The sequence below is a fragment of the Salvelinus alpinus genome, chromosome 28, assembly GCF_045679555.1.
Source record: "Salvelinus alpinus chromosome 28, SLU_Salpinus.1, whole genome shotgun sequence".
NCBI lineage: Eukaryota > Metazoa > Chordata > Actinopteri > Salmoniformes > Salmonidae > Salvelinus > Salvelinus alpinus.
The window spans coordinates 6,526,640-6,540,223 of NC_092113.1; the positions used below are offsets into that span (position 1 = coordinate 6,526,640).

Here is a 13,584-nt window from a genome sequence, read left to right on the forward strand (position 1 = left end):
CGTGTTGGTGGCAGGGAAGTCAGGCGCAGGAGAACGAACTTGGTATAAACGGAGTCGTTTAATAAGTGCTGACCAAACTCCAAAAACCAAAATATATAAAAATAACAAAGTGGGTACAAAACCCGTCGCACACCACCACATACTAGCACAATCACATACAATAAAACAATCTCCGACAAGGACATGAGGGGAAACCGAGGGTTAAATACACATGTAATTGATGGGATTGGAACCAGGTGTGAAGGAAGACAAGACAAAACCAATGGAAAATGAAAAATGGATCAGTGATGGCTAGAAAGTTGGTGATGTCGACCGCCGAACACCGCCCGAATAAGGAGAGGGACCGACTTCAAATCAAATCAAATCAAATCAAATTTTATTAGTCACATACACATGGTTAGCAGATGTTAATGCGAGTGTAGCGAAATGCTTGTGCTTCTAGTTCCGACAATGCAGTAATAACCAACAAGTAATCTAACCTAACAATTCCACAACTACTACCTTATACACACACACAAGTGTAAAGGGATAAAGAATATGTACATAAAGATATATGAATGAGTGGTGGTACAGAACGGCATGGCAAGATGCAGTAGCTGGTATAGAGTACGGTATATACATATGAGATGAGTACTGTAGGGTATGTAAACATAAAGTGGCATAGTTTAAAGTGGCTAGTGGTACATGTATTACATAAAGATGGCAAGATGCAGTAGATGATATAGAGTACAGTATATACATATGAGATGGGTAATGTAGGGTATGTAAACATTATATTAAGTGGCATTGTTTAAAGTGGCTAGTGGTACATTTTTACATAATTTCCATCAATTCCCATTTTTAAAGTGGCTGGAGTTGAGTCAGTATGTTGGCAGCGGCCGCTAAATGTTAGTGGTGGCTGTTTAACAGTCTGATGGCCTTGAGATAGAAGCTGTTTTTCAGTCTCTCGGTCCCTGCTTTGATGCACCTGTACTGACCTCGCCTTCTGGATGATAGCGGGGTGAACAGGCAGTGGCTTGGGTGGTTGTTGTCCTTGATGATCTTTATGGCCTTCCTGTGACATCGGGTGGTGTAGGTGTCCTGGAGGGCAGGTAGTTTGCCCCCGGTGGTGCGTTCTGCAGACCTCACTACCCTCTGGAGAGCCTTACGGTTGTGGGCGGAGCAGTTGCCGTACCAGGCGGTGATACAGCCCGACAGGATGCTCTCGATTGTGCATCTGTAGAAGTTTGTGAGTGCTTTTGGTGACAAGCCAAATTTCTTCAGCCTCCTGAGGTTGAAGAGGCGCTGCTGCGCCTTCTTCACAACGCTGTCTGTGTGGGTGGACCAATTCAGTTTGTCCGTGATGTGTACACCGAGGAACTTAAAACTTTCCACCTTCTCCACTACTGACCCGTCGATGTGGATAGGGGGGTGCTCCCTCTGCTGTTTCCTGAAGTCCACAATCATCTCCTTTGTTTTGTTGACGTTGAGTGTGAGGTTATTTTCCTGACACCACACTCCGAGGGCCCTCACCTCCTCCCTGTAGGCCGTCTCGTCGTTGTTGGTAATCAAGCCTACCACTGTAGTGTCATCCGCAAACTTGATGATTGAGTTGGAGGCGTGCATGGCCACGCAGTCGTGGGTGAACAGGGAGTACAGGAGAGGGCTCAGAACGCACCCTTGTGGGGCCCCAGTGTTGAGGATCAGCGGGGTGGAGATGTTGTTACCTACCCTCACCACCTGGGGGCGGCCCGTCAGGAAGTCCAGGACCCAGTTGCACAGGGCGGGGTCGAGACCCAGGGTCTCGAGCTTGATGACGAGTTTGGAGGGTACTATGGTGTTAAATGCTGAGCTGTAATCGATGAACAGCATTCTCACATGGGTATTCCTCTTGTCCAGATGGGTTAGGGCAGTGTGCAGTGTGGTTGCGATTGCGTCGTCTGTGGACCTATTGGGTCGGTAAGCAAATTGGAGTGGGTCTAGGGTGTCCGGTAGGGTGGAGGTGATATGGTCCTTGACTAGTCTCTCAAAGCACTTCATGATGACGGAAGTGAGTGCTACGGGGCGGTAGTCGTTTAGCTCAGTTACCTTAGCTTTCTTGGGAACAGGAACAATGGTGGCCCTCTTGAAGCATGTGGGAACAGCAGACTGGGATAAGGATTGATTGAATATGTCCGTAAACACACCAGCCAGCTGGTCTGCGCATGCTCTGAGGACGCGGCTGGGAATGCCGTCTGGGCCTGCAGCCTTGCGAGGGTTAACACGTTTAAATGTTTTACTCACCTCGGCTGCAGTGAAGGAGAGCCCGCAGGTTTTGGTAGGGGGCCGTGTCAGTGGCACTGTATTGTCCTCAAAGCGGGCAAAAAAGTTGTTTAGCCTGTCTGGGAGCAAGACATCCTGGTCCGCGACGGGGCTGGTTTTCTTTTTGTAATCCGTGATTGACTGTAGACCCTGCCACATACCTCTTGTGTCTGAGCTGTTGAATTGCGACTCGATTTTGTCTCTGTACTGGGACTTAGCCTGTTTGATTGCCTTGCGGAGAGAATAGCTACACTGTTTGTATTCGGTCATGCTTCCGGTCACCTTGCCCTGGTTAAAAGCAGTGGTTCGCGCTTTCAGTTTCACGCGAATGCTGCCGTCAATCCACGGTTTCTGGTTTGGGAATGTTTTAATCGTTGCTGTGGGTACGACATCGTCAATGCACTTCCTAATGAACTCGCTCACCGAATCAGCATATTCGTCAATATTGTTGTTGGACGCAATGCGGAACATATTCCAATCCGCGTGATCGAAGCAGTCTTGAAGCGTGGATTCAGATTGGTCGGACCAGCGTTGAACAGACCTGAGCGCGGGAGCTTGTTGTTTTAGTTTCTGTTTGTAGGCTGGAATCAACAAAATGGAGTCGTGGTCAGCTTTTCCGAAAGGGGGGCGGGGGAGGGCCTTATATGCGTCGCGGAAATTAGTATAACAATGATCTAGGGTTTTTCCAGCCCTGGTAGCACAATCGATATGCTGATAGAATTTAGGGAGTTTTGTTTTTAGATTAGCCTTGTTAAAATCCCCAGCTACGATGAATGCAGCCTCAGGGTGTGTGGTTTCCAGTTTACAAAGAGTCAGATAAAGTTCGTTCAGGGCCATCGATGTGTCTGCTTGGGGGGGAATATATACGGCTGTGATTATGATTGAAGAGAATTCCCTTGGTAGATAATGCGGTCGACATTTGATTGTGAGGAGTTCTAGATCAGGTGAACAGAATGACTTGAGTTCCTGTGTGTTGTTATGATGATCACACCACGTCTCGTTAATCATAAGGCATACCCCCCCGCCCCTCTTCTTACCAGAAAGATGTTTGTTTCTGTCGGCGCGATGCATGAAGAAACCAGCTGGCTGCACCGACTCCGTTAGCGTCTCTTGAGTTAGCCATGTTTCCGTGAAGCAGAGCACGTTGCAATCCCTGATGTCTCTCTGGAATGCTACCCGTGCTCGGATTTCATCAACCTTATTGTCAAGAGACTGGACATTGGCGAGTAGTATGCTAGGGAGTGGAGCGCGATGTGCCCGTCTCCGAAGCCTGACCACGAGACCGCCTCGTTTGCCCCTTTTACGGCGTCGCACAGGGTCGCCGGCTGGGATCAGATCCATTGTATTGGGTGGAAGGCAAAACACTGGATCCGTTTCGGGAAAGTCATATTCCTGGTAGGAACGATGATGAGTTGACGTTAATCGTATATTCAGTAGTTCCTCCCGACTGTATGTAATGAAACCTAAGATTACCTGGGGTACCGATGTAAGAAATAACACATAAAAAAACAAAATACTGCATATTTTCCAAGGAACACGAAGCGAGGCGGCCATCTCTTTTCGGCGCCGGAAGTATTGGAGGAAGTCGTGACAGTATCCCCCCCCCCCCGACGCGCGGCTCCAGCAGCGTGTCGGCACCGACCTCGGGGACGACCCGGAGGGCGAGGCGCAGGGCGATCCGGATGGAGACGGTGGAAATCTCGCAGCATAGAAGGATCCAACACGTCCTCCACCGGAACCCAGCATCTCTCCTCCGGACCATACCCCTCCCAGTCCACGAGGTACTGAAGGCCCCTCGCCCGAGGTCTCGAATCCAGTATGGAATGAACGGAGTACGCCGGGGCCCCCTCGATGTCCAGAGGGGGCGGAGGAACCTCCCGTAACTCAGACTCCTGGAGCGGGCCAGCCACCACCGGCCTGAGGAGAGACACATGGAATGAGGGGTTAATGTGGTAATCGGGGGAATGCGGTAATCGGGAGGAAGCTGTAACCTGTAACCTGTAACATACAACATACAAGCACTCTGCGCACCAGGGACACATGCTCAGCGCGTGTAGTGGAGTATATCAAAATGTCATCAATATACACCACCACACCCTGCCTGTGCAGGTCCCTGAAAATCTCGTCTACAAAGGCTTGGAAGACTGATGGCGCAGTCATCAACCCGTACGGCATGACGAGGTACTCATAGTGCACAGAGGTGGTACTGAAAGCCGTCTCCTTCTCGGATACGCACCAGGTTGTAAGCGCTCCTGATATCTAGTTTAGTGAAGAAGCGCGCCCCGTGCATTGACTCTATCGCTGTGGCTATGAGCGGTAGCGGGTAGCTATACCTCAATGTGATCTGATTCAGACCCCGATAGTCAATACACGGGCGTAGACCTCCCTCCTCGAGTTTATTTTTTATGAAGGAGGCGGGTGAAGTGGAGGACAGAATGTACCCCTGACGCAGGGATTCGGAGACATATGTTTCCATAGCCTCCGTCTCCGCCTGTGAGAGGGGATACACTGACTCCTGGGAAGTGCAGCGTCTACCAGGAGATCTATCGCACAATCGCCCCGTCGATGGGGTGGTAATTGAGTCGCCTTCTTTTTGGAGAAGGCGAGAGCCAAATCGGCATATTCAGGGGGAATGCGCACGGTGGAGACCTGGTCTGGACTTTCCACCTAGTAGCACCAACGGAAACCCCTAAACACCTACCTGAGCACTCTCGCGACCACCCCGTGAGAGCACTCTGTGGCCAAGAAACAGTGGGGTCATGACAAGCTAACCAGGGTAGGCCCAGCACCACGGGAAACGCAGGAGAGTCAATAAGGAAGAGACTAATTCTCTCCGTATGACCCCCCTGCGTCACCATGCCCAACGGCGCGGTGACCTCCCTAATTAACCCTGACCCTAATGGTCGACTATCTAAGGCGTGAACGGGGAAGGGCACATCCACGGGAACAATAGGGATCCCTAAACTATAGGCTAAAGCACTATCAATAAAATTCCCAGCCGCACCTGAATCGATGATCGCCTTATGCTGGGAATGCGGGGGAAATTCAGGGAACGTAACAGACACAAACATATGTACAACAGAGGGCTCTGGGTGAGAATGGTGCCAGCTCACCTGGGGTGACGCTAGAGCGCCCTGCCTGCTGCCTCGATTCCCAGAGGAACCAACCCGGCACCGACCGGCAGTGTGACCTCTGCGGCCACAGATGGTGCACGAGCGGGAACCCCCTCCGGTCTCCCTGCGCACCGCCCCTCCCAGCTCCATGGGTATTGGAGAGGGGATGCGGGAGGATGGAACCAACAGACCCCGATCTGAACTTCCGCAAGTAGCCAGCAGGTTGTCCAGCCGGATGGACAGGTCCACCAGCTGGTCAAATGTGAGGGTGGTGTCTCTGCAGGCCAGCTCCCGGACGTCCTCGCGCAGACTGCAACGATAATGGTCGATCAGGGCCCTGATGTTCCATCCCGCGCCGGCAGCCAGGGTCCTAAACTCCAGGGCGAACTCCTGGGCGCTCCTCGTCTCCTGCCTCAGATGGTAGAGGCGCTCACTGCAGGCAGCATGCCAATTGCACTGCAGGCAGCATGCCAATTGCACACACCCTCAAAACTTGAGACATCTGTGACTGTGTTGTATGACAAAACTGCACATTATAGTTGCCTTTTATTGTCCGCAGCACAAGGTGCACCTGTGTAATGATCATGCTGTTTAAACAGCTTCTTGATATGCCAAAATTTGAGAGAAATAAGCTTTTTGTGAGTATGGATAATTTCTGGGATCTTTTATTTCAGCTCATGAAATATGGGACCAACACTTTACATGTTGCATTTATATTTTTACAAGTTAAACTACTATACTTGCTCACAAGATCATTGGGTCAAATATTCACATTTGAGCCTGGCCTACCTCAAAGCAGCGAGGCGTGCAGCACTGGGAACAACCACTGTTCTTTCATCATAATGAGCTCCAAATGGAATGTCTTCACTGGAAATGTCCCAATGTCCATGTAGATAATTATCTAATTTGTGTGTTTCTCTTGCTCTTCTCTCTCTCTCTCGTTTTGTGCATGCGTGCATACATTGCATTGTGAGTGTGTAGGGTCATGTCTCGTGAAAAGAGGCCATTCAGATGAAATGTCCCTTTCATAGCACAAAGGAGCCTTTGGTGACTACATTACAACCAAATAGGTGAATAAAGGGTTGAAAGGGATGAAGTCACTGTGATAGTACATTTAATACAACATTAGCAGTTCAAGGATTGGAGGGAAGCATGCATGCCTTTCCCAACATAAAGTAGAATTAGACCACAGTCAAACTCTGTGCCACAGTTGTAAAGTGTAAAGAAATTATGTAAAGTAAAAGTGTTTCAAATCATATTTGTCACATACTTCATAAACAACAGGTGTAGGCTAACAGTGAAATACTTACTTACAGGCCCTAACCAGCAAATCAGAAATCATATCACAAGGAATAAATAAACAATGAGTAATGATAACTTGGCTATACACAGGGTACCAGTGCTGAGTTGATGTATAGGGGTATGAGGTAGATATGTACATATAGGTAAGGATAAAGTGACTAGGTAACTGGGTAAATAATAAGCAGTAGCAGCAGCATATGAGTCAAAATAGTTAGTGCAAAAGGGCTGGGGTCAATGCAGATAGTCCAGGTAGCTATTTGGTTAACTATTTAGCAGTCTTATGGCTTGGGGTTAGAAGCTGTTCAGTGTCCTGTTAGTTCGAGACCTGGTGCATTGGTTTCTGCTTGCCATGCAGATCGGTAGGAGGGAGAACAGTCTATAACATGGGTGGCTGGAGTCTTTGAGAATTTTTAGGGCCTTCCTCTGACACAGCCTGTTTTAGAGGTCCTGGATGCCAGTGTTTCAAATTACTATGTTGCCTGTAGTAATAATAATGTATAAAGGTTGATACAGAAAGCGTTAGTCTAGCCCAGCGTTGTAGCTGTGTAGTGCTGGGGGGGGAAACGTGCACCGAGTTTGTGAACCCCTGTTCTAGCCCAATGACAGCCTCGCCCAAGCTGCTCCGATCAGTGCTATTTGGAATCCTTGGGACGTCCCTAACCATTTTAAATTGCAAACTTCGATGTGGTAGGGACGTCCCAAGGATTCCAGTTAGCACCGACCAAGCTGCTCCCCATCTCTACGCACGCAGTCAGGAATCAACCCGCTGTCGCCGGCATATTGAACTCGGAACTGGCTACCAGGAGAAGAAAAGAGTAGCAAACATTGACGTCTGTATTTATATGAGAAACAGTTTACGTTCAATTAATATATTAGCAACACCTAGATTTCTGAAAGCCATTCCAAAACAAGGTAAGTATTTTGCTTGCCATTTTGCATTTAGCTAGCTAGCTGTACAGTTAATGCCTAGGCGGGGGCGCAGAGGCCGGGGAGGTTTGAATGCGTCTGTCGTTGGGAGTCTAGCTGTAGCACGCTAGCCTTCTGAGTTGGGCAGGGGAAATGTTGGTAGTTAGCCATCCAGTATAAGTCAGCTGACAGTTATCTAACTAGCTAACGTTAGTTTACTCACTAGTTAGTTAACTATTGAAATATAACTAGCTAACATGTCTAATATTCAAACGTCCGCTAACTTGATACAGTGACGTTTGCTAGTTCAAAAAGCTATGTAGTAACTTAGCTAAGTTAGCTACCTTACTAGCTATTTAGCTCATACTAGCAGGCTTGCTGGTGGTGTTATAACTAGCTAGTAAGCTAACGCTGGCTCTGATTAGTGTTAGCTGACTACTGTTGTTAGCCTTTTCAGGCCCACCCTACCTAGCTAACTAACGGTATCTGGCATGCAAGACCGGTCAGAGACGGTACAATCTCTAGCTAGTAGTACTGATTTTATTAGGCAAAACTGGCTGCAGCTTTCGTCCACTCATTTTGTGTGAACCAGTGCTAGGTCTCCACCTGTTGTGCCTCTGACATGATTACTAGCTAGTAACTTTGTTCTTTTTCTAACGTGACATAAACTTGAAAACAAATCTCTCCATTGTGCTTCAACAGACAATGGCTGTGAACGTTTACTCAACCTCAGTGTGCAGTGACAATTTGAGTCGTCATGACATGCTTGCATGGATTAATGAATCGTTACAGATCAACCTTACCAAGATAGAGCTGTTATGTTCAGGTGAGTGGCAGGGTATGGATGGCACAAAATGCATTTGTTCTTGCATTACATCGTACGGCAGAGATTGCTTCTACTTGAGTAAATGAAAGTAAATCCTATAATTGATGTAGCCTAAAGGTTTAGCCTAATTTCCTTTTGTGTGATCAAAGAGGAATAGTTCAATAGGATTTGTGATGACCCCTGGTGTGTCTGTCTTCTAAAGGTGCGGCCTACTGCCAGTTCATGGACATGCTTTTCCCCGGCTGTGTGCCTTTGAAGAAAGTCAAATTTGCTGCAAAACTAGAGCACGAGTTCATTCACAACTACAAGATCTTGCAAGCTGGCTTCAAAAGAATGGGTGTTGACAAAGTAAGTAGGCTATTCTATTTTCCCTCTCAGCATAGCCTAGGCTGTAGAGCAGTGGTATTCAAACTTTTTCTTTGGGGACTTTTCCCAGCAGAATTTATGGGGAACCAATTTTTCCCCAATAATTTCTCCAAAACCACACCCGAAATCTAATAATTCAACCATAAAATATATACATTTTGATCTTTACACCAACAAATAACCTTCAAGTCATTGCATTTTAATCTCATATCAAAAGGAAAATAAACAAATTTCCTCAGTAAAAAAACAAATGTATACAAAAAAAAACAAAACATTTGTTGTCCCAAAAAGAATAATTTTGGCGACCCCACTGCAGTTCCCCCGTGACCGTGACTTTGAATGCCACTGCTCTAGTCTACATCCAGAGCTGTACCTATTTGCCGGGCCACGTATATTTGTTTTTTCATCTGTTGAACCAGTTGCTTTTGAAGCATATGTATCTATTAATCATTTTGCTTCCTGTCTTTACCATGTGTTGTCTTGCAATATATTAACCATTCAATATCACCACCAAGTGCGTACAGGAATTCATACAATCAAAAGACATGGCCTACTTGTCTCTCTTAGATGTTCTCTAAACCTAATATCCTAATCTTTGGCTTCTCATTTGGATTTAGACATCTGAGTTGCCCATAGTGTGTGTGTGTAATCATTACGGTGATTCTGTTGAAAAACGTTTTGCACAAACCATTTACTCCAAACGGAAAATGCAAACGAGTTTCTATTGGAGAAATTCAGGTAGGTCCCGCCCCGTTTTTTTCTGTTTGCTTCCGTTTTGGAATTTAAACTGTGCAGTTCCCTGCTTTATACTTCTCTGGCACTGCTTGCTAATTGTTTCCTGCTGAGCTAGCATGGCCTCTGTCTACTGTGGCTCACTGATATTTACTTTCCTGTGCCAGAAGCGAGGGGACTGTTGGCATCCTATACAGACTCCACTCTGTTAGTTAGTCATTAGTTCTCATCCAGTAGTTGGATGGCGTATTTGTTGGCTTCTGCTACTGCACAGTCGAGTGTGTGAGATGGAGAGCAAAAAATTTAGTCTGGATTTTCTCCCTTCAGGTGTCATGACGAAGTCCCTCAAATCAAAATTTATTTGTCACATGCAGAGGTTAATGTGAGTGTAGTGAAATGCTTGCGCTTCTGTTCCGACAGTGCAGTAATATTTAACAATCCCCCAACAACTACCTAATACACACAAATCTAAAGGGGTGAATGAGAATATGTACATGTAAGTATATGGATGAGCGATGGCCGAGCTGCATAGGCAAGGTGCAGTAGATGGTATAAAACACAGTATATACATATGATATGAGTAATGTAAGATATGTAAACATTATTAGTGCCATTATTTAAAGTGCATTGTATAAAGTGACTATCCATTTATTAAAATGGCCAGTGATTGGGTCTCAATTTAGGCAGCAGTCTCTCTGAGTTAGTGATTGCTGTTTATCAGTCTGATGACCTTGAGATAGAAGCTGTTTTTCAATCTCTCGTTCCCAGCTTTGATGCACCTGTACTGACCTCGCCTTCTGGATGATAACGGTGTGAAACGGCAGTGGCTCGGGTGGTTGATGATCTTTCTGGCCTTCCTGTGACATCGGGTGCTGTAGGTGTCATGGAGGGCAGGTGGTTTGCCCCCGGTGATGCGTTGTGCAGACCGCACCACCCTCTGGAGAGCCTTGTGGTTGTGGGCGGTGCAGTTGCCGTACCAAGTTGTGATACAGCCTGACAGGATGCTCTCGATTGTGCATCTGTAAAAGTTTGTCAGGGTTTTGGGTGACAAGTCAAATTTCTTCAGCCTCCTGTGGTTGAAGAGACCCTATTGCTCCTTCTTCACCACACTGTCTGTGTGTGGACCATTTCAGTTTGTCAGTGATGTGTACGCCCAGGAACTTAAAACTTTCCACCTTCTCCACTGCTGTCCCTTTGATGTGGATAGGGGGATGCTCCCTCTGCTGTTTCCTGAAGTCCAAGATCATCTCCTTTGTTTTGTTGACGTTGAGTGAGAGATTGTTTTCCTGACACCACACTCCGAGTGCCAGACATAGGCTGTCTCGTCGTTGTTGGTGATAAGGCCCACTACTGTTGTGTCGTCTGCAAACTTGATGATTGAGTTGGAGGCGTGCATGGCCACGCAGTCGTGGGTGAACCGGGAGTACAGGAGGGGGTTGAGCACGCACCCTTGTGGGGCCCCAGTGTTGAGGGTCAGCGAAGTAGAGATGTTGTTTCTTACCTTCACCACCTGGTGGCTGCCTGTCAAAGTCCAGGACCCAATTGCACAGGGCGGGGTTGAGACCCAGGGCCTCCAGCTTGATGATGAGCACGGAGGGTACTATGGTGTTGAATGCTGAGCTGTAGTCAATGAACAGCATTCTTACATAGTTATTCCTTTTGTCCAGATGGGATAGGGGCGTGTGATGGCGATTGCGTCGTCTGTGGACCTATTGAGGCGGTAAGCAAATTGAAGTGGGTCTAGGGTGGCCAGTAAGGTGGAGGTGATATGACCTTGACTAGTCTCTAGACACGCTTCATGATGACAGAAGTGAGTGCTACGGGGCGTAGTCATTTAGTTCAGCTATCTTTGCCTTCTTGGGTACAGGACAACAGACTAGGATAGGAATTGGTTGAATATGTCCGTAAACACACCAGCCAGCTGGTCTGCACATGCTCTCAGGACGCGGCTAGGGATGCCGTCTGGGCCAGCAACCTTGCGAGGATTAACAAGTTTAAATGTTTTACTCATGTCAGCCATGGCGAAGGAGAGGGGGGGGTGCAGTGCTTGTTAGCGGGCTGCGACGGTAGCACGGTATTATCCTCAAAGCGGGCAAATAAGGTGTTTAGTTTGTCTGGAAGCGTGGCGTCGGTCTCCGTGATGTGGCTGGATTTCTTTTTGTAGTGTGTGTGATTTCCTGTAGACCCTGCCACATACGTCTGGTGTCTGAGCCGTTGAATTGCGACTCCACCTTGTCCCTGAACTGGCATTTTGCTTGTTTGATTGCCAGTACAGGGACAAGGTGGAGTCGCAATTCAACGGCTCAGACAATCCTCCTAGTCTGTGTTCTATCCATATTCATTCAGCATTTAACGGTAGTCACCTCTGCAATGCATGTTTAGGCTAAATCAACTGTGTCTGGCGTTGCCATCCACTAGTGTTTATCTAACCCATTTTTGTGGTGTTGAATCCACTAACATGGTGATTTGTTCCTCTCAAGATCATCCCTGTTGACAAATTGATTAAAGGCAAGTTCCAGGACAACTTTGAGTTTGTGCAGTGGTTCAAGAAGTTCTTTGATGCCAACTACGATGGGAAGGAGTACGACCCTGTGGAGGCTCGCCAGGGCCAAGACACCATGCCCAGCCCTGCCGTGTCTGCTCTCAACAAACCCAAGAAGATCCTCAATGCTGGTGAGTGGTGCCTCAGCCTGTGCCATGATTTGTATTTATTTTATTTTCACTGTACTACAATTCTTTTTTAGGAGTGGTTCCCCTAGGTAATGTTCCAGGCAGGGCACAAAGGCCCCAAAAATCAACATCTTGAGACCTTTTGAACTAAAATTGTCAATCGAAAGCAACGAAAACCAAATTGTTTTGGGTTGGAGGGAGAATAGAAACACTAAGAGAGAAACTGACTGCTGTGGGCAGTCTAGAGATGACCTTCCATATTGAAATCTACTGAGCTTGTCAATAACAACCTCTCCCCATCTCATTCTAATTAGTTGCTTCTTCCCCTCAGCACCCCAGCGGGCAGCAGTTGCCAAGGTAGCACCCAAAATGGCGCCCAGCTCGGCACGAAGACCAGGGGCTGGCGGAGGTGACGAGGAGCGGGCCGAACTCATCCAGGAGGTACTGTCATCCATCCTTCCATTCATGTGCCTTGACATGTATTAGAAAAAACAACTGCTGTATTCACATATGGTTTGACTGAAGTTGTAGCAAAAGTTCAGATATACATCTTGCCCCTTCCCTCCCAGGTGAATATACTGAAGTCCACCATCCAGGACATGGAGAAGGAGCGGGACTTCTATTTTGGCAAACTGAGGAACATTGAGCTCATCTGCCAAGAGAAGGAAGGCGAGGGCGACCCCACACTGCAGAGGATTGTAGATATACTCTACGCCACAGACGTGAGTTTAGTAAACATTACACGCAATGCCTCGCGAGTCAACTTCAGCTTTCTTAGATTTTAAGCCTGTGTTTTGGTTCAAGCAACTGCTGATGCCCTCTAAAATTCCATCCGTGGAATGGCATGTAATGTAGCTCAAGCGGAATGCTAAAGTACGCTCGTACAGCTTGGACAAACTGTGCTGTTTCTCTCCATCAGGCCACGCATGATTGGTTCAGTCTGTTCAAAACTCGTTCATCTGAGTCAAATAAATGTCAAAACACTGGTGCGCTTGATTTAGTGTGGTTTACACTTTTGGCACTATTCCATTTGTGCCTCTACCAGGCAAATCAAACGCTGCGCAAGTGTTTAAAAAATATATATATATTTGACACATGTCAGGTTTAGATCAAAATGTGAGTATTTCGACTATGCAGAGTCCTGTAACATATCTAAGCAGATAATATCCTCCTCTTTATCCGTATGTCTGTGTTTTCAGGAGGGCTTCGTCATACCGGACGCTGAGTCAGAGGACCACGAGGAGTTCTAATGTTCAAGACTGGATCATGCAACTTTTAATACCCCCCCCCCCAGCCCCTTCAATCAGCTACAACAGCTCCCATCCCCACCCTGCGTACCACACCCTAAACATCCAGATCATGTTATTATTGCTTGGTCTCTGAATAGAA

At 47.2% G+C, this 13,584-nt stretch overlaps 1 protein-coding gene across 2 annotated transcripts; it reads left to right on the forward strand.

The window, feature by feature from the left end:
- The first annotated feature begins 7,279 nt into the window (after positions 1-7,279).
- LOC139557031 (microtubule-associated protein RP/EB family member 1-like) lies at positions 7,280-13,580 on the forward strand. 2 transcript variants are annotated; one of them, XM_071371337.1, is made up of 7 exons: positions 7,380-7,607; positions 8,304-8,427; positions 8,630-8,775; positions 12,006-12,198; positions 12,527-12,636; positions 12,765-12,917; positions 13,395-13,580. In XM_071371337.1, exons 2-7 carry the CDS (start codon positions 8,307-8,309, stop codon positions 13,443-13,445), a joined length of 774 nt encoding a protein of 257 aa, XP_071227438.1. In that variant the 5' UTR covers positions 7,380-7,607; positions 8,304-8,306; the 3' UTR covers positions 13,446-13,580. The 2 variants fall into 2 exon arrangements, with proteins under 2 accessions (XP_071227437.1, XP_071227438.1); XM_071371336.1 differs by lacking the exon at positions 8,304-8,427 and having other exon boundaries at positions 7,280-7,607.
- The last annotated feature ends 4 nt before the right edge of the window (positions 13,581-13,584 follow it).

What these genes read in the sequence shown, in the direction of transcription:
- LOC139557031 (XM_071371336.1), top strand. Translation starts at nt 7,295, where the DNA reads ATGACAGCCTCGCCCAAGCTGCTCCGATCAGTGCTATTTGGAATCCTT. An exon ending in AAAGAATGGGTGTTGACAAA is followed by an intron (nt 8,776 to 12,005) that starts GTAAGTAGGCTA and finishes GTTCCTCTCAAG; the next exon opens with ATCATCCCTGTTGACAAATT. An exon ending in ATATACTCTACGCCACAGAC is followed by an intron (nt 12,918 to 13,394) that starts GTGAGTTTAGTA and finishes CTGTGTTTTCAG; the next exon opens with GAGGGCTTCGTCATACCGGA.